The 21,624-nt window shown below is 37.2% G+C and overlaps 2 protein-coding genes and 1 non-coding gene across 3 annotated transcripts; all 3 read left to right on the top strand.

The window, feature by feature from the left end:
• Window positions 1–1,185: 1,185 nt before the first annotated feature.
• LOC104224204 (GDSL esterase/lipase At1g28640-like) lies at window positions 1,186–1,890 on the top strand. The gene has a single exon (XM_009775801.1). The coding sequence runs from the start codon at window positions 1,186–1,188 to the stop codon at window positions 1,888–1,890; it is 705 nt and encodes a 234-aa protein (XP_009774103.1).
• A 2,418-nt stretch (window positions 1,891–4,308) lies between these two features.
• On the top strand, window positions 4,309–4,413 carry LOC138881996 (small nucleolar RNA R71). Its single transcript, XR_011403447.1, has one exon. It is a non-coding gene; the product is annotated as a small nucleolar RNA R71 (small nucleolar RNA).
• Window positions 4,414–20,464: 16,051 nt separating this feature from the next.
• On the top strand, window positions 20,465–21,592 carry LOC104239328 (GDSL esterase/lipase At5g03980-like). Its single transcript, XM_009793937.1, has one exon. The coding sequence runs from the start codon at window positions 20,465–20,467 to the stop codon at window positions 21,590–21,592; it is 1,128 nt and encodes a 375-aa protein (XP_009792239.1).
• The last annotated feature ends 32 nt before the right edge of the window (window positions 21,593–21,624 follow it).

A 21,624-nucleotide genomic window follows, 5' to 3' on the forward strand; every position in this document is an offset into this window, starting at 1 on the left:
TGATCTTTAAGTAAAATTTTGTTATTAAAAAACTTCTTCCACTGAGACAGTTGTTAACATTGTTCTATAATTAATATAGACATTTGAAAAATATTGAAGTCTTCATATAATTGAGTATATAAAATAGATTAATTTACTATTTCACTTACACAATTTGTCCTAACACTTTTAATTCTAATATGGTGTGTGGAGATGTAATTAGCTTGAAACGAGTCTATTGAGACCTTGAAAGAAGAAAATTTACAAAGCTTTAACTTAAAAAAAAATTTAAATTCAATTAAATTTCAATGAGTAAGACGAAAGAAGCAAGAAGTTGTAAGAATTATGTGATTAATGGCTCTCGAAGGAAGATAACTCCACCAGCGCTTTATAATTTTTTTTTTTCTTTTTTGGTTGGAGTGTTCTAGTAAATTAATATAGAAGGACCTGTTCTAGTAAATTAATATAGAAGGATCTGAATTTCCTCTCAAATTTATTTTTCCGTGCATAAAAAATGAATATCGAAGTTTTGCTTACTAAAAATATAGAAAGATCAAGTCCCCTTTTTCTTTTTCTTTTTTTTTCTTTTCAAATTCAGAGTTAATTTTCCAAAAGAAAGTGAGCTTAGTTTCCTAATAAATATAGAAATGGGACAATGAAAAGTTTTCCTTTAATAAAAGAAGAAGACTTGTACGTGAAGTACAAGAAAGAAAATACGTGAAATTCGATACTTTCCGCTACTATCCTAATCCTCCTAGTCCTAGGAAACATTGCACCTCTATAAATATTGTATCCACCGGCTTACAATTTTGCAAACTATAGTTTCTTTATCAATTTGCTCTCGTCTTTCACCGAGGCGAAAGAAACTGTTGGTCCCTTTAACTCCATATACAGTTTCGGTGATCGCGACTCTTCATCATCATCCGCCGCCGATCATATTGCTGCAACCCTCAGTTTGCCTTTTCCCCAATCATACACCCAACGAGGCACCGAGTTCTTCGAGTCTGGACTGAGTTTTGCGACGCCCGGAGCAACCATCATGAAGCCCCTTTTCTTCCTCAAGAATGGCATCCCAGCACCTCCAGAGTCACAAGACCTATCTCAGATTTCTACCTTCATGAGGTGGTTCCATCAAGGCTGCTTCTCTTTTCATGACTGCGGCAGAAATAACAAGGTTCTTCGGTTCTTCCGAAGGCGCTCATTTTTATGGATCAACCCGGCATCAACGACTACAAGCATGCCTTCTTACATGGAAAATCTATTTCAGAAGCGTCCCTTCTCGTCCCTGAAGTGGTGGAGACTATTAAGAATTCAGTAGAAAGACTCATCAACGAAGCCGGAGCCAAAACTCTCATAGTTTCTGGAATTCTACCCGTGGGCTGCTTTCCTGGTTTTAGGACTCTGTTTCCCGAGGGAGATTCAATTGGAAAAAACAGATGCCACAGAGGACTTAATATGTTTTCAAAGCTTCAAAATGATCATCTATGGCAAGCAATTCTGGAGCTGCGTTTGAAGTACCCTGATGTTCACATCATATATGTAGATTACTACAAAGCATTCATGGCGGTCCTTAAAAACCATGTGTTCCTGGGATTCAAGATGAAGAATTTGATGAAGGCATGTTGTGGCAGTGGAAACAGTCCACTCAACTTTGATACGCAGAAGAAGTGCGGAGACGAAGGAGTTGTTGTATGTTCTGATAGGGCTTCGTATTTATACTGGGATGGATTTCAATTGACACCTGAGGCTTTGGAGAACCTGATGGATACGCTCTTCAGCAAAAAAGGATTTGTATTCCCAGAATTGAAGGCTGGAGAAGAAACAGCAGCAGCAGTAACAAGGCGTCATTCCAGGATTCTTGCACGAGTTGGAGACATATCTTCTGTTATTAGGCATTTACTCTTCGTCTAAGATAGTTTTCTGTATTCAATTCATTAGCATTGGATTTTTTTCTGTAATATGTTTAAATCGAAGGGCAGGTTCTCATTGTTTCATATGTACAGGGGAATGCCCCTCTTAGTTTCTGTAACAACTAGCAATTCTTTTTACGCATACTCAATAAAAGTATCACAATTTCATTCAAATAAGCAATTAAACATAGAATTGAAGAAACAACCATGTATTAGTGAATTATAATCAAGGTCAAGCTAATATCAAACAACAATATTCATGGCTAAATCACAACCCCAGAACAATGGGTGTTTAGCTACTCATGATGTAATCAAACAATTGCAAAAGTGTTTAATCAATAAGAAATACTAGAAAAAGATGAAGAAAACTGAGAATTCTCCGCTTTCTCTCGATCCCGTGTGTGTTTTCTCTCCAAAGTGGCGTCTCCCCCTTCAAAAATAGGTTTAGTCTTGCTTTTATATGTGTTGGGTAGGTCTAAGGCCGAAATAACCTTGTCCCGGGTGAATTTGGAGAAAATTCACGTCACTGGCGCCCTCCACGGCACTCCAATATTTTTAGCTACTATTTTTGGCGCAACAGGTAGAGCTGGGTGCCACCTGTGGCGCTCAAATTCGCAAGTTTCCCGGTTTCGTTCGTTTTGGCTCAAATCTTGTGTGTTTCGCCCCCAATTGCTCCCGAATCATTCCTACACATAAAAACACTTCAAATTAATATAAATCATAGCATTTAACATCCCAAATTCACGAAACAAAAGTAAAATATGAGGCGATATACATAAAAATATATATGCTTTAAGCTAAATATCAACACCCCACACTTAGACTCTTGCTCGTCCTCGAGCAATGGGACAATTCACTACCCTCCAACTACGTACAATTATCAATTATAGAGGAGCACTTTAACTTTTAACCACATACTATACCCTGGACTATGATCAATACCGGCACACAAGCATGAACACATAAAAATTCACGTTCTTCCCATTTAAGCATGCCCAAGTATAACCCTTCAATTCAATCAATTCCAACAACCTATTTGTCACCACCCAACCTCAAAAGCCGACTTGTAACCACTAAGCACCCTCAATTCATGCACTTACCCAACAAGAAAATTTACAACATTACTAATCATTCATGAGATCATATGCCCTCTACCAACTTCTTATTTTCCAAGAGACAAAGGAATTGTGAAACTCCCAAGATCCTTCAACTTAGGAGGAAGTTTACTCTGAACTCTGGCACTGCACTCTTCAGTAAGTGCAACTGTTTCGAACTCTGCATGTCTTCATTTGTTTGCCACAACATCTCTGAGATACCTTGCATACTTAGGCACTCCCTGCAAAATTTCCACCAAAGGCAAATTCACACTCACTTGGCTCAAAATATCTAGGAATTTCTTGTACTTAGCATTATCTTTTTGCTTCTGCAGTCTTTTGGAAACGGAGGTGGTGGACTAGTCTCAATTACTGACTCGGGTCCTTTATCATCTTTCGCATTCCCCTCAACTGGCTTGGGAACTAATTTTCCTTCAGGATGAGCTGTATTCTTCTTTTTCTTTGGAACTTCTTCTAATGCTCTTTCATTTCTCAAGGTAACCGCATTGACTTGAGCTTTAGGATTGAGCTAAGTATCACTAGGAAGAGCCCCTACTAGTCTGGTATTTTGGGCTCTAGCAAGTTGGCCCACGTGGTGCTCCAAATTTCTCAGTGTTGCGGCTTGAGCCTGCTGATCAACCATTATTTTCTGATTGAAAGTTTGTTAATCTGCTATTAATTTTTGATTGAAAGTTTGTTGATCTGCTATTAATTTCTAATTGAGGGCTTGCTGGTCGGACATCAATTTCTTCATCATCTCCTCAAGGCTAGCTTGTTGTTTAGCCTGAGGTGGTCTGGATTGTTGTTGAGGTGCTTGAGGACTGTATTGATTCTGATTGCCTTGATTTTCACCCCAAGAGAAGTTTGGGTGATTCCTCCAGTTAGGATTATAGGTGTCCCCATACTAATTTGTTTGGCCTTGATTTCCATTACCCACAAAATATACAGACTCTGGATTTGCTGGGCATAGATTGCTCATGTGACCCTCTCCACACTTCACAAAATATTTGAACTTGTTGCACTGGCTGGGTTTGTTGCTTGTTAATGATCATGGTCATTTGATTGGCTTGGTTGGTCAGCGTAGAGACCTATGCTCACAATGCTGAGACAACATCTAATTCAAGAACCCATGGTGATTTTTGTACCATGTTCCTACCCATCTCTCCTTGCCAATCCGGATTACTTTTGGAGAATTTGTTCAATAATCCATAAATTTCATCAAAGCTTTTCTCCAATACTTGACCTCCAACTTCAACATCTACTATAATTTTTGTTTGGGGATGGAGCCCTTCTATGAAAGTGTGAACTAACACTTCATTCATCTGATTGTGATGAGGATAGTCTCTGAGTAGCCCGTTGAACCTTTCCCAAGCTGAGTATAAAGATTCTCCTGCTTTCTGTTTGAAGGCAACTATCTCACTTCTGATCTTTGCAGTTTTGCCTGAAAGGAAGAACCTTGTCAGAAATTTTCTTGCCAAATCATTCCAAGATGTAATGGAATTAGCTGGTTCTGCCTTTAGCCATCGCTTAGCTTCGCCCAACAGAGAGAATGGAAAAAGTGTGAGCCTCACATAATCTGGAGTGACCCCATTAGTGATATAAGTATCACTAATCTCCAAGAAGCTCAGAATATACTGTTGTGGATCCTCGTGTGGAAGACCCATAAACTGCCCATTTGCATGAAGTAGCTGGATCATGCTCTGTTTCAACTCAAAGTGCCTAGTGATTCTGGGCTTCACTATGCTGGAGGTAACATTAGCAATACTGAGCATTGCTACTTCCTGAACAGCCATATGTTTCTCCTCTGCCATGTTCACAGGAAATTGAATGAGTGCTTGAATATTGTTTGTATCCCTTGCTTCCCTCAACCTCCTATGAAATGTTTTCTCAGGTTCGGGGTCAAAGCCATTGAGTCTGTCCTGTCTTCTGACCCTACGCATCCAATCAAAGTTTCTGAGATTAGAGAAACAATCAAGTAACGTTATACTAGACGAAATAAACAATTTAAGCAAAAACTAGAAAGTAGTTTATATTCAAGTCCCCGGCAATGGCGCCAAAAACTTGTTGGTCCCAAACGCACATGCAAGTATACGTGGTCGACAAGTAATATAATGATAAGTTTAGTGTCGAACCCACAGAGACTTATATAAACTACTCACTAAATCACTAAAATTATTATTCAATCCATCTAAAATCAAAGTCCAATAATATGATTATATTATACTACGATTCTAAATAATAACTAAATTATCAAGTAATGAGTTGATTGTTGTGTATTCAGTAGAGACAAATATTCCAGGGTTGTGATCGATTCATCATTCGTATTGTGTTCTAATTAACTCTCCCTTTCATATAATTCATTCATGGTTGCTAATTAATCGATAATTGCTCTCATGGCCTTCTCCCGAAGTACTACTCGCCTATTCAAAATAGATTAACGCCTATATTCCTATGAAATCAATCTATTAAGAACACATTAAGATTACCATATTTAATTAAGCACGGTGACTAGGTATATTCCTATCTTAACCACAAATCCGCTCCCCCTAAGGGTTAAGATCATGCTCTCTTCAATTCTTCTCTAATCTAAACATGGCTTTCCCAAGCATAACATAGATAGTAAATAGAACCTAACTGCTGGACAGACAATTAAGCAATTAAATACATAATTGAAGAAACAATCATATATTAGTGAATTATAATCAAGGTCAAGCTAATATCAAACAACAATTTTCATGGCTAAATCACAACCCCAGAACAATGGGTGTTTAGCCACTCATGATGTAATCAAACAATTGCATAAGTGTTTAATCAATTGGAAATACTAGAAAAAGATGAAGAAAACTGAGAATTCTCCGCTTCCTCACGATCCCGTGTGTGTTTTCTCTCCAAAGTGGCGTTTCTCCCTTCAAAAATAGGTTTAGTATTGCTTTTATATGTGTTAGGTAGGTCTAAGGCCGAAATAACCTTGTCTCGGGCAAATTTGGAGAAAATTCACGTCACTGGCGCCCTGTCTAGCGCCAGGCGCCCTCCACGACACCCTCCACTATTTTTGGCGCAACAGGTAGGGCTGGGTGCCATTTGTGGCGCTTAAATTCGCAAGTTTCCCGGTTTGGTTCGTTTTGGCTCAAATCTTGCGCGTTTCGCCCCCAATTGCTCCCGAATCATTCCTACACATAAAAACACTTCAAATTAATATAATCATAGCATTTAACATCCCAAATTCACGAAACAAAAGTAAAATATGGGGCGATATACATAGAAATATATATGCTATAAACTAAACATCAGTAACTAATTTAAATATATATTTATAAAGATCAAAAGTTTTGCTCCAGAAAAAATATATCCCATTTATTTCCTCAAACTCAGTTTGTAAAAAAGGAAAAGTGAATTCCGTTTTCTTAAAAAGTTATGGAAATAGTAAATTCGGAGTGTGGAGTGCCCCTTCGTTTAAGAAACTTGGGATAAAAGAAAGAAAAAGGAAAAAAGTCTTTGGTCAATAATTTAATAAATCTTAAATGAAAACTAATTCTAATCAATTTAGGAAACACAAATAACTTTGCTTAAACACCAAGCTCACAAACTCTATAAATACAGTATGTACAATAATTCTAATGGAGGAATGTTTACAACTGGAGAAAAAACTTTATTGTAATCAATTCCCTCCTTTTGAGCATATCCTTTGGCCACCAATCTTGCTTTGTAACGAACATATTCTTGGTTAGGAAATCCTTCTTTCTTTGCAAATATCCACTTGCACCCAATTACTTTCTTTTCCTTCGGGAGATTGGCCAATCTCCATGTATGATTCTGATGAAGGGATTACATTTCATCATTCATGGCAATCCTCCACTTATCTTCTTTTGAACTTTGGGCAACATCTTTATAAGTGGTAGGAACATCATCAGCTACAATTGAGGCGGCACAAGCAACCGTCTCTATAAGACGAACATGTTTTGTTATTGTCCTTTTTGGCCTGCTAGTTGCTATTGATTCAAGTTATTGTTGAGGTTCCTGAGTTAGAATCTCCCTCTCTACTAGCTCTTCTTCCAGAGGATAATCTTCATTTGTTTCCTCCTCTGCTTCTTGTGTAGGAAAAATAAAGTGTCACGGCCCAAACCGAAGGGCCGCGACGGGCACCCGGTGCCTTACTCAACCGAGTACCAACATAACATATCTTTCTTATTATGTTATCATGAGTAAATGAGCTAGAAAACCCGTCATGAGATAACAAGAATAAAACATAAGGGAATACTCAACATATGAAGACCCAACATAATATACAAACTAATATATGTGACATACGGGCCTATAAGGCCGACATGACCATTAGTAAACTCGAAACATAGGCCGACAAGGTCATACAATTATCCATACACCTGACATCTGTCTACAAGCCTCTAAGAGTACATCAAATCATAAAGGTCAGGACAGGGTCCCGCCATACCAATCAATACATATCCAAAGCATACTGACCAAATAGGCAACTCCGGAGCAAGTGGAGTGCACCAACACCTTTACTGAGCTGATAGCCTACTAAGAGGACTGTCAACCTATCAATCGGGACCTGCGGGCATGAAATGCAGCGTCCCCAGGCAAAAGGGACGTTAGTACAAATAAAGTACCGAGTATATTAGGTAGGAAAACATAAACAAGAACAGTAATGTCAAGAGAGAGATAGAGGAGATACAACCTGTAACATCTGAGTGCCTCTGGGGGTTACTGATATGAAATGCATAGTACATATATATACATAAACTTTTTAAAACATTCGCCTCTGTGGGCATCATCATCATCATATCGTACCCGGCCTCAAAGAGGACTCGGTAAAAGCGTACCCGACCATCATAAGGTTCGGTAGAATCGTACCCGGCCACGTGGAGCTCGGTAAACCCAACTGATCAGTGGTTGCACAATAGGTGCCGTACCCGGCCGACTATAGCGCGGCTCGGTAGAGTAAAATAGATACTATATATAATGCATGCTCAACTCATGGAATCACGTTCTAACCCTTTCGGAGTGATGTAAGGTCATTGCACCTTCGATTAATATTATGGACATCCCTACCATCAATATGAACCTTAGTGGGATTTAAGATCATACACACTTGTTTAGAATAACTTTATAAGGAAAGAACAACATGGACAACCTTAGTTGCTAGGAGTAGATCCGTTATGAAGTAGCGTATTCATTTCACTTTAGATCATGCCAAAAGAAAGAAGAAAGTGCCTTAACATACCTTAAACCCGTTGAGTCCTTAATCACTTCCAAGCAACTCTTCAAACAAGTCAACTCAATCTATCATAGTATAAGGAGATTCAAAATCAGTGCTGAGCAAAGGCTAAGTCTATAACTTAAGCTAGTAGCTCGTTTACGTAAATTTTGGCAGCATCTCCCTTGTAACAAGGGCCTCCTCCAATACCATATACAAACAACAATGACCAGAGCAATCCATCAATACATAATTATCAATATCAAGACACCATATAACAACAACAAGTCACAACTACATTACGACGAGCGGCAAGCTCCGATTGGAATCCGTATACCCCTTATCAATCCTTATAGACTTCTTACTTCAACATAAAAGTATCATTAACATGATAATGAAGTCATTAATCAATGATTCCAGCCTTAAACCATATATTTATAACAACGAAAATAATCCACAACTTCAACTATCCTCAATTAGCAACTTTATTCACTAGTTCATGTCTAGCCCATCCATTTAACTTAATCAACATCAAGATAACCTTAGGCACAAGCAAGATCACAATATACATACCTTATACAGTAACTTCAAGTCAAAATCCAAGTTATATTCAGTTTACAACAACCCTCAATAGCAATACAACACCATAGAAGTGACTTAAGCTAATCCAAGTATTATCTTGTAGTTTATCATCCTAACAACTTAACCAACATACAAGAAAGATTAAGCACAATTAGTAGGCTGTTATACTCACCTTAGACAACAGCAAAAACTAGTAATTTCATCCAAATACGACCCACAACAATCCTCAATGACAACACAACCTCAAAGAGGTGTTGTTCTTCACTAGAACTAAGTTTTGATGTTGAAATATGGTGTAATCACTTTGGAATCACTTCAAACACTTGTGGTATATGTTTAGGAGGGCTAGGAGAAGTTTGGAGACGAAATTTAGTTGAAAAATGAGCAAAAATAGGCGTCCAAATTGTTTATAAATTGAAGTAGGTCAACCACCGCCTAAGTGGGTCCCATTGGGAGCTGCTTGCGCGGTCTCGCGAAAACGAGACTATCTCTCTACTCCGATGTCGTATTGATGAACGGTTTAATGAATTAGAAACTAGACTCATAGATATTCAATTTGGTAGGTAAAACACCCCATGATTCCAAGTATATTTGGAGAAATTCTCAGATACATTTGACCTAAATTTCAGCAAATTTATGAATGTAACTTGTGATGACCTTTGCCAACTCTTGTTCCACAACTTGCTTGCCTTCAAAATGTAGAAAATGATTATCATACGACTAAAATAACTCATAGAATAACCTCTTTATCATGTTAAGAACCCTAGTCTTACCCCAAAGTACATGTTATAACATTCGAAACTTGTCGACTTTCGACGAAACTTATTTTCTTCAATTGGTTTAGCTTCTAAGATTTCCAACCCTATTGGTACTCGTTATTCATGATATTAAATATTTGTAACCTCCAAGGTAACATGATTAACTTACTTTATTTACTTCCAAATATAATCTCATTTCCGAGCTTACATCAATGACTTACGACATACTCTCACGTATGAAAACTTGGGGTGTAACATCATTCCCCCTTTGGAACATTCGTCCTCGAATGTTGATTGATGCGCTTATCAGTTTCATAAACTATAGCTCTTACGAATACTTTAATGCTCATCTTTCCATCTAATCCACTATTTTGTGAATAAATCTAAATGCTTGGGCATTCCCCTATTTTTGGCCTCTTTGTCACGCCATGACATGTGGTCGGAATTCTTCCAACATCATAACATTTGCTACCTTATGTCATGCAGTATGTACGACTGTGTCCTTGTATGAGTGCCTAGCGGGTCGTATTCTCTTTTCCCTCCATCTTTTAGCCATTCTCTAAGCCTCGCTTTATGAACATATACAGAATTATGACAAGCTGTCCCTCTAGGCATCTATAGGTGTACTGATGTCTTTCGCTTGGTACTTTATCGAACTTAATACTATTTCTATCTCTTGTTTCATAGCTTTGTATATCTATCCTTATGGATTTACTACATGTTGGTAGGTTATACTATACCATAAAACTTACTTCGGTTTATTATTACCGAGGTTTGCTACCCAACTCCAGGTTACTCTCTCGCTGCTTATCCTATATGTATAAATCTAAGTCCTTTAGTGCTTCCTCATTATTATTCATCTAAGAATAACAAACAAATCTCATCTCGTACTTTGGAACTTGTACCCATCTATTGTTTATTCACCTTAATGTTGATCTATAATCTATCACTGATAACTTGCAACCTCTTACGTAATACACTGTCACTAGGGCTCACATCTTATCGGGGAACATATGAAGTGATTTTCCTGATCCACCTAGGGATAATACTATACTTCAATAACCGTATTTCATTGCATCCCAATGCGATTCATCTTATGGGGGTATTCTAATCCCGTGCAATTAATGAAATCCCTTTCTCGTTAAATCATTACTCAATCAAAGGCCTAAGCATCATCCTCTTATCTATCACAATTACACCCTTATTCTACTGCCAGGGCAACATTCCATCTCTTCTAAATGCACCTAGTCTCAGACTCCTCTGTGTTCATTCAGGCTGTACCGAGCTTTTTATTACATATGGAAATCATCAGCTCCCTTGTTTTGATGGGTTTAATCCCGAGGACATACATATTCTCGTCACCTTCTCACTCACCTTTTCATATCCTTACTCCTATCTACCTAAAACCTTGTTGCTCTACAATACTTTACCTTAGGACCTACACCGATCTATTTATACTACTCGCAACCTTCCTTTAACTTGCTAGCACCATAAATTTCCTTTCGTGCCTTCTCAGTTGTCCTTAAATGTAAGCAATTACTTTTGCTGGTCGTTCTATCACTTGTTGCATGAATACTTGGCTTGTCTTTTTGCCCACGAATACTATAATTTCCTGTACCTCATATGATCTCAAACATCACCTTTGATGGCTTTTTTTTACCATTCATTAGCCATGATAGGTGCCACTTTCTTATGGAGTGTATACAATATTGTAGTGAGACTGTTGTTACAGGATCATTTACTCTTTAGCTCACTATGCTTAGGTGGAAACCTTCTTCCTTATTTCCTCAACTAGTCTTTCATTGTAGTACTTAGGGAGACCTTCTGGCTCTTGTAAAGTTGCGAGCTTGATATATCGTACACCCGAAGGTAATTTTCGTTATTCTTACTCGCCTATAATAATCCTTAGTTACATAAATTTATGCCTTTGTGCTCGTAGGGTTACTTCTAAGCTCAAATTTTTATTGTCTCCTTAGTGGCACTATCTCTTATTTTCATAAACATTAAAATAGTACTTTTAATTGCCTCAACTCCTATCTGAATTTTTTTCAAATGATTGCGATCTTATATCTGCGAGACTGAATTCACTATGCCGCGGTTCACTACTTTTATCTTGCATGATCTATTGATTTATCTGTGACCTCTTTTTTAGCGATAACTGGGCTCTTCCTGAATCAACTACTAATTACTCGTTGGTCCATTCTCATATATATATATATATATATATATATATATATATATATATATATATATATATATATATATTCTGCATAATCCCTCTTGGGATATATCCTTTGTCTTAACTTATCTCTCGCCACTAGCTCCTAATGTATCAAGTGTCCATTCACACTTATTTATCAATAACATCCTGGCCGGAAACTTTTACTGCCTCTCTCCGGTGTCGTGCTTGTATAAGGTTCTGGAGTCGCAACATATCTGCAGGAACTGAATAAATGCAACATCATCCCTTTCTCCTTTTTACCACATTCTTTCTTTACCATTCCATAGTTAACTGAACCGCTTAACTCCGACTTAATATCATATCACACCATATTCCCCCCTTTAGGGGAGTACTAAGATTTAGTACTACGACGATCTACCTATAGTTGTTTTACCTTTTCATATTCGGCGTCTTTTCACATTATCAATGAACCTTAATCACCTTATGGTAACCTTCTGTACCAGGGATAACTAAATCTCTTACGCACGAAGGTGACACCTACGGTAACTGGCACACTTAGTCCCTTAAGATTAACTCTACTCAGAGTGCTTGCTTTAGGTAAACGACTTCCTAAATAACCTTTAAAGGTTATTCGTCTATTGTCTATTCTATTATTGTTGGAGTACGATCTTTGAAATTCTCATGATGTCGACCATTATCAAATCCTCCGGTCCCTAATTCATGTTCGGTTTTAATATGTTCACTAGCCTATACTGATTTTTATTACTCTGGGGTCTAACCTTTCCTCCTGGTAATCACGTTGAAGTCACCATCTCATTTCTCGAAATAAGAATGACTTTATGGCTTATACTCTTTTATTGCCTTAAGGCTTGTCACCTCTTGTATTTTCCTTCACTTGACTATAGACTCTGTCATCGTGTCATATTTTGATTTACTGTTATCACCACTTCTGTCACGACCCAAACTGAAGGGCCGCGACGGGCACCCGATGCCTTACTCAACCGATTACCAACGTAACATATCTTTCTTATTATGTTATCATGAGTAAATGAGCCAGAAAACCCGTCATGAGATAAAAAAAATAAAACATAATGGAATACTCAACATATGAAGACCCAACATGATATACAAACTAATATATGTGACATACGGGCCTATAAGGCCGACATGACCATTAGTAAACTCGAAACATAGGCCGACAAGGCCATACAATTATCCATACACCTGACATCTATCTACAAGCCTCTAAGAGTACATCAAATCATAAAGGTCGGGACAGGGCCCCGCCATACCAATCAATACATATCCAAAGCATACTGACCAAATAGGCAACTCCGGAGCAAGTGGAGTGCACCAACACCTTCGCTGAGCTGATAGCCTACTAGGAGGACTGTCAACCTATCAATCGGGACCTGCGGGCATGAAATGCAGCGTCCCCAGGCAAAAGGGACGTCAGTACGAATAAAGTACCGAGTATGTTAGGCAGGAAAGCATAAACAAGAACAGTAATGTAAAGAGAGAGATAGAGGAGATACAACCTGTAACATCTGAGTGCCTCTGGGGGTTACTGATATGAAATGCATAATACATATATATACATAAACTTTTTAAAACATTCGCCTCTGTGGGCATCATCATCATCATATCGTACCCGGTCTCAAAGAGGACTCGGTAAAAGCCGTACCCGACCATCATAAGGTTCGGTAGAATCGTACCCGGCCATGTGGAGCTCGGTAAACCAATTGATAAGTGGTTGCAAAATAGGTGTCATACCCGGCCGACTATAGCGCGGCTTGGTAGAGTAAAATAGATACATATATATAATGCATGCTCGACTCATGGAATCACGTTCTAACCCTTTCGGAGTGATATAAGGTCATGGCACCTTCGATTAACATTATGGACATCCCTACCATCAATATGAACCTTAGTGGGATCTAAGGATCATACACACTTGTTTAGAATAACTTTATAAGGAAAGAACAACATGGACAACCTTAGTTTCTAGGAGTAGATCCGTTATGAATTAGCGTATTCATTTCACTTTAGATCATGCCAAAAGAAAGAAGAAAGTGCCTTAACATACCTTAAACCCATTGAGTCCTTAATCACTTCCAAGCAACTCTTCAAACAAGTCAACTCAATCTATCATAGTATAAGGAGATTCAAAATCAGTGCTGAGCAAAGGCTAAGTCTATAACTTAAGCTAGTAGCTCGTTTACGTAAATTTTGGCAGCATCTCCCTTGTAACAAGGGCCTCCTCCAATACCATATACAAACAACAATGACCAGAGCAATCCATCAATACATAATTATCAATATCAAGACACCATATAACAACAACAAGTCACAACTACATTACGACGAGCGGCAAGCTCCGATTGGAATCCGTATACCCCTTATCAATCCTTATAGACTTCTTACTTCAACATAAAAGTATCATTAACATGATAATGAAGTTATTAATCAATGATTCCAGCCTTAAATCATATATTTATAACAACGAAAATAATCCACAACTTCAACTATCCTCAATTAGCAACTTTATTCACTAGTTCATGTCTAGCCCATCCATTTAACTTAATCAACATAAAGATAACCTGAGGCACAAGCAAGATAACAATATACATACCTTATACAGTAACTTCAAGTCAAAATCCAAGTTATATTCAGTTTACAACAACCCTCAATAGCAATACAACACCATAGAAGTGACTTAAGTTAATCCAAGTATTATCTTGTAGTTTATCATCCTAACAACTTAACCAACATACAAGAAAGATTAAGCACAATTAGTAGGTTGTTATACTCACCTTATACAGCAGCAACAACTTGGAATTTCATCCAAATACAGCCCACAACAATCCTCAATGACAACACAACCTCAAAGAGGTGTTGTTCTTCACTAGAACTAAGTTTTGATGTTGAAATATGGTGTAATCACTTTGGAATCACTTCAAACCCTTGTGGTATATGTTTAGGAGGGTTAGGAGAAGTTTGGAGACGAATTGTAGTTGAAAAATGAGCAAAAATAGGCGTCCAAATCGTTTATAAATTGAAGTAGGTCAACCACCGCCTAAGTGGGTCCCATTGGGAGCTGCTTGCGCGGTCTCGCGAAAATGCGAATATCTCTCTACTCCGATGTCGTATTGACAAACGGTTTAATGCGTTAGAAACTAGACTCATAGATCTTCAATTTGGTAGGTAGAACACCCCATGATTCCAATTATATTTGGAGAAATTTGCAGATACATTTGACCTAAATTTCAGCAAATTTATGAATGTAACTTGTAATGACCTTTGCCAACTCTTGTTCCACAACTTGCTTGCCTTCAAAATGTAGAAAATAATTATCATAAGACTAAAATAACTCATAGAATAACCTCTTTATCATGTTAAGAACCCTAGTCTTACCCCAAAGTACATGTTATAATATTCGAAACTTGTCGACTTTCGACGAAACTTATTTTCTTCAATTGGTTTAGCTTCTAAGATTTCCAACTCTCTTGGTACTCGTTATTCATGATCTTAAATATTTGTAACCTCCAAGATAACATGATTAACTTACTTTATTTGCTTCCAACTATAATCTCATTTCCGAGCTTACATCAATGACTTACGACGTACTCTCACGTATGAAAACTTGGGGTGTAACATAAAGTTTCCCTCAAACTCTACCTGCTTAGAAGCACCCTCATTTTGTTTGGTATCTTCTGTTACCTTATTTACCATAGCAGATTCATCAAAGGTAACATCCCTACTGAATATTATTTTCTTTGTCATAGGACACCATAAGCGATATCCTTTGACTCTAGAAGTAATCCCTATAAAAATAGCCTTCTTTACTCTTGGATCCAATTTTGACTCTATCACATGATAATATGCGGTTGAGCCAAACACGTGCAAAAAGTCATAATCTACAGCAGGCTTTCCATATCACTTTTCAAATGGTGACTTGCCATCAATAGCAGTAGATGGTAGACGATTAATAAGGTGGCATGAATATGTAATTGCCTCAGCCTAAAATTCTTCGCCCAAGCCAGCATTAGACAATATACACCGTACCTTCTCCAGCAAGGTCCAGTTCATATGTTCTGCCACTTCATTCTGTTGTGATGTATGTCTGACAGTGAAGTGTCGGACGATGCCATCATTTTCACAGACCTTATTAAAATGATCATTTTTGTATTCACCTCCATTGTCTGTGCGAATACACTTGATCCTCCTGCCTGTTTGATTCTCCACCATCATTTTCCATTTGAAAAAAATTCCCAACACTTCATCTTTGCTCTTCATTGTATACACCCACACTCTTCGAGAAAAATCATCAACAAAGGTTACAAAATAGTGCTTCCCACCCAATGAAGGTGTTTTGGAAGGACCCCAAATATCAGAGTGTACATAATCCAAAATGTCTTTAGTATTATGGATCGTTGTACCAAATTTAACTCTTGTTTGTTTTCCTTTGACACAATTCTCGCAAAACTCCAAGTTGTAAGCCTTTACTCATTTTAACAATCCTCGATCTGATAGAGTTTTCAAGGATTTTCCTCCAGCATGTCCCAAACGCATGTGCCATAGCTTGGTTGCTTCTGCCTCTTTGTCGTCACTGGATGTCACTGTCGATGTCCCAATAACTGTACTACCGCGATAATGGTACATGTTATTGTTCTTCCGATTGGCCTTCATTACCACTAGTGCACCGGAGCATACTCTCATCACTCCATTTTCTGCAATGATTTTGAACCCTTTTGATTCTAGGGCTCCCACAGAGATGAGATTCTTCTTCAAATCCGGTACATATCAAAGATCTGTTAATGTTCTGATCATTCCATCATGGTTCCTTAATTGTATTGAACCAATGTCATATGAGGTAAGAAGGCTGTTGTCCGCTGTGTGGATGACTCCATATTGTCCTTCTTAAAAATCTACGAACCAGTCCCTGTTGGGACACATACGATAGCTACAAGCCGAGTTCATCAACCATATGTCTGATGATGTTGATGGCTCTGTTGTAACTAATGAGAAGTCTGAATCATCACAATCAGCTACATTTGAATCCATAATGGCCTTTTCATTGTTATGTTTGGCCTTATTCTTCAACTTCGGACAGTCTTTCTTCCAGTACCCCTTTTCTCGACAAGGCACATTCATCTTTGATGGGTTTAGATCTTGACTTGGATCTTCCTTTCTTTGTCCTCGTTTGATTTTGAGGACGACCCCTCACAACCAGTGCTTCTCCTTCTCCGCCCTTCTGTTTTTCTCCATTTCTTTGTTCATAGCTGTACAAAGCCGAACAAACTTCTCTGAGAGAAATTTTGTCATTCCCATGGAGTAGAGTAGTTTCAAGGTGCTCGTACTCATCAGGAAGTGACCCCAACAACATCAAGGCCAAGTCACCATCATCAAAAGTTGCATCCATATTTTGCAAATTTGTGACCAACTTATGAAACTGGTGATATGTTCATTCATCGTGGTACCAGAAATATAGGTGAAGCAAAACAGTCTCTTCTTCATGTATAATTTATTTTGACTGTTTTTCTTCAAAAATTTATCCCCCAGTGCTTTCCATAATTTACTTGCAGAAGTTTCCTTTGTGTATGGATATTTCTGCTCTCTAGCAAGGTAGGATCGAATGGTACCGCAAGCAACACGGTGATAATTCTCCAATCTTCTTCTCCAATGACATCTGGTCTTTTTTCTTCAATGGCAAGATCTAGCCCTTGTTGAAAAAGGACATTTAGAACCTCGCCTTGCTACATCCCAAAATGTCCTGACCCGTCAAAAATTTCTACTGCAAATTTCGCATTTGACACAATTCTTGTCATAAGCGAAGATGTCAATGATGACGTATTGTTGACACTTGATGTAAATTCTTCTTGTTTATTGTCTCCCATCTTTGACACAAATATTATTTAATAGTCGATGACACAAATCAAGATTATTTCCTTTCTGGTGTGGAAGATCAGACTAAGCTGCAACCACAGAGCATACTCAGATAGAACCTTGACTCAGTTACCAAGATAAATCTTTTCTGATGTGGAAGATCAGACTATGCTGCAACCACAGAGCATACTTAGACAGTACCTTGGCTCTGATACCAATTGTTGCGGAAGCCAAATGTATATAGTGTGAATAAGTCACAACTACTATACCAAAAATTATGACAGCCACCAAATAATAAATAAGACAATAAAACAACAATAAAGGGAACACCAGAATTTACGAGGTTCGGCTAATTTTGCCTACTCCTCGGACACAACCAATATTTTATTTCACTCCAAAAATACAAGTGAAATAATACTAAAGAGAGAAGATACAAATGCCTTAAACAGATGAGAAGGCAAATGAGAGGTGTGTTTCAATCCTAAACATTAGGCCTTCTTTTATAGGGGAAAAATCCCCCCCAAACTTAACTCCCAACCAATGTGGGACTTTGGCATTTTGCCAAACTTCAACAAATCTCCACCTTGGCAAAATTCCACATTTTCAATTCTCTCTCAATAACAAATTTTGGTTGTGTCTTCATCTTCAATCTTCAGTGTTCAACAATGTTGATCAAATCCAAACAATGTTGAAACTTGACCGCAGTCACCACCTTTGTCAGCATATCAGCAGGATTCTCTGTAGTATGAATTTTCTTCACCGTGACTCCACCTTCTTCTATGATTTCTCGTACATCATGTTAAGCTTTCTATCATTCTATAAAGAGATGTACATGGACCGGGTTGGTTCGATTTTTATTAAAACCAAACCAAACCAACTATATCGGTTTGGATTGGTTCCATTTTGTTGGGTTTTTCGGGTTTTTTATTACATGAATATTATTTCAATCTTACTTTGTTAAATTTTTTATAAGCAAATATATATTTAGTAAAAATTGAAAAAATTGACAAACATATGATCTATTAAAATAATTTTATGGGAGAATTTTGTTAATAGCACATGATAGTTACTTTTTTAACCTGACAATAATTTTTGTTGATGTATACTTTCAAGGTTAAACGAATTTGCTAATTAAAATACCTAATTAATGATATGTTCTATTTAATTTTAGATTGTCGAAACACCACTTCAAATTCGAAAACATATAAGAATTTAATAAATCTTGACTTATTAACATGGAAGAACAAAGAAATTGGTGTTTTAGTAACACTTGATAAGAAAGTGATCATATAACTCATTACTTAAGGTTAATAAAAATGACATACTTCATATTCTAGTACTAAATATTACATCCCATAAGAGAATCCTAAATATTTCTAGAATTTTTGTAAAGAAAATTCTATATAAAGTCTTAAAATTATATATTTATATGTCGATTTGGTTACGTTCGGGGCTTTTTACTCATACCAAACCAAATCAAACCAAACCCAGTCGGATTTTTTAATCGATTTGGTTTGACTTTTCGGTTTGGTGCTGTTTTCCGGCTCGGTTTGTACACTCCTAATTCTATATATTCCGTTCTCATTTTTCTTCTTATGTAATTTTTGTTAACTATCATACTTTATTTGTTAACTTTTGACTTTCTTTTTGTGTCTAAGTATTTGCCTTTTTCTTACAAAGTTAAAATAATATTTTCTTTGCAAATCTTCGCTCTATAATAAATATAGTACTATATATCTTCATTTAATTGATTTATATTATATACCAAAAAAACAAGTAATCCGAACCGAAGTCTAAAGTTGCTTAAACCAACAAAATAGTTGTAGCACCCGGAAGCTCAAAATCCTAGATCCAACTCTTAATATACTACATACTGGGACTAGCTTTATAAAATTAAAATTGTCGATAAAAGAACAATGTTTCTTATAGTAATTAATTACTACTGTAATAACTACCAAATTAGTTTTTGTCAAAGAACATTGTACTAGATCTAAATATGTTGTTCCTTCAGAAAGCAACTAGAGTTTTCGAGGAAAATATAATCTAGGCTTTGCATATAACTACATATACTTGTATAAGGTTTGAAACTCAAGTTTTCTTTAACTTATGATTAAATCTGAATTACACAATTCCTACATGTACCATGTCTAGCATTTCTTAGCTATGTTATTGAAGCCACCTATGTAACAAATCAAATTATTATCTATTGAGTAAAAAAAAGATACTTAACAAGTAGAGTATTAAATAACATTGAACAATGAAATTTTTTAAAGTAACAAAATACAAATAAAAATTAATTGCTCTGATTTAGTAATTTCACTAATGCCAATCGTAACTCGAAACTCCACCTACTAAATTGAGAATAAAAGAGAGATGACTCAAATATTTAATGCAGTTAAAATATGCTAAAATAAAAATTGTTTTGGAAAGTCAAAAAAATTATATAGAAATATCATAAAAATTCTCTCACAAAATATATATATATATATATATATATATATATATATATAAAGACCCAAAGTTTTGCTCCCAAAAAAATGTATCCCATTTTTCCTCAAACTTAGTTTGTAAAAAAGGAAAAGCGAATTCTGTTTTCTTAAAAAGTTATGAAAATAGTAAATCGGGAGTGCCCCTTGGTTTAAGAAACTTGGGATAAAAGAAAGAAAAAGGAAAATTCAATAATTCAATAAAAACTCTAATTCTAGTCAACTTAGGAAACACCAATAACTTTGCTTAAACACCAAGCTTACAAACTCTATAAATACAGTACGTACCATAAACTAGAGTTCACGCCTCCTTTGAGTTCATTAGTTTCTCTTTGATTGTTCCTTTAGTTTGTAAGATTTCTCTGTTACAATATGGCGGCCTCCGTTTGCATCAGCCATCATTTGGTTGTCTTGCTATTACTCTTTTCCTGTCTTGTTGTTGTTGTTTCGTCTTTCTCTTTGGCGAAAGAAGCTGTTGGTCCCTTTAATTCCATATACACTTTCGGAGATTCTTCATCATCAGTTGCTGATCATGTTGCTGCAACCCTCAGTTTGCCTTCTCCCCAACCATACACTCAACGAGGCACTGAATTCTTCGAGTCTGGCCTGAGTTTTGCGACGCCTGGAGCGACTTTCATGAAGCCCTTTTTCTTCCTCAAGAATGGCATCCCAGCGCCTCCACAGTCACATGACCTATCTCAGATTTCTACCTTCATGAGGTTCTTCTATGAAGACTGCTTCTCTTTTCATGACTGCGGCAGAAATAACAAGGTTCTTCCGAAGGCGCTCATCTTTATGGATCAACCCGGCATCAATGATTACAAGCATGCCTTCTTACATGGAAAATCTATTTCAGAGGCGTCTCTTCTCGTGCCTGAAGTGGTGGAGACAATTAAGAATTCAATAGAGAGACTCATCAACGAAGCTGGGGCCAAAACTCTCATGGTTTCTGGAATTCTACCCGTGGGCTGCTTTCCTGGTTTTAGGACTCTGTTTCCCGAGGTCGATTCAATTGGCAAAAACAGATGCCATAAGGGATTGAATATGTTTTCGAAGCTTCACAATGATCACCTATGGCAAGCAATTCTGGAGCTGCGTCTAAAATACCCTGATGTTCACATCATATATGCAGATTACTACAAAGCATTCATGGCTGTTCTTAAAAATCACGCGTTCCTGGGATTCAAGACAAAGACTTTGATGAAGGCATGTTGTGGAAGTGACAACGGTCCATTCAATTTTGATGCACAGAAGCAGTGTGGAGAGGAAGGGGTAGCTGTATGTTCTGAAAGGGCTTCACATTTATATTGGGATGGATTTCGATTGACACCCGAGGCTTTGGAGAACCTGATCGATGCGCTGTTCAGCAAGAAAGGATTTGTATTCCCAGAATTGAAGGTTGGAGAAGAAACAGCAGCAGCAGTAACAAGGCGTCATTCCAGGATTCTTGCACGAGTTGGAGACATGTCTTCTGTTTTTAGGCATTTACTCTTTGTCTAAGTCAGTTTTCTGCATTCAATTCTTCTCACTAT

This window comes from Nicotiana sylvestris, chromosome 1 (assembly GCF_000393655.2).
Source record: "Nicotiana sylvestris chromosome 1, ASM39365v2, whole genome shotgun sequence".
Taxonomy (NCBI): domain Eukaryota; kingdom Viridiplantae; phylum Streptophyta; class Magnoliopsida; order Solanales; family Solanaceae; genus Nicotiana; species Nicotiana sylvestris.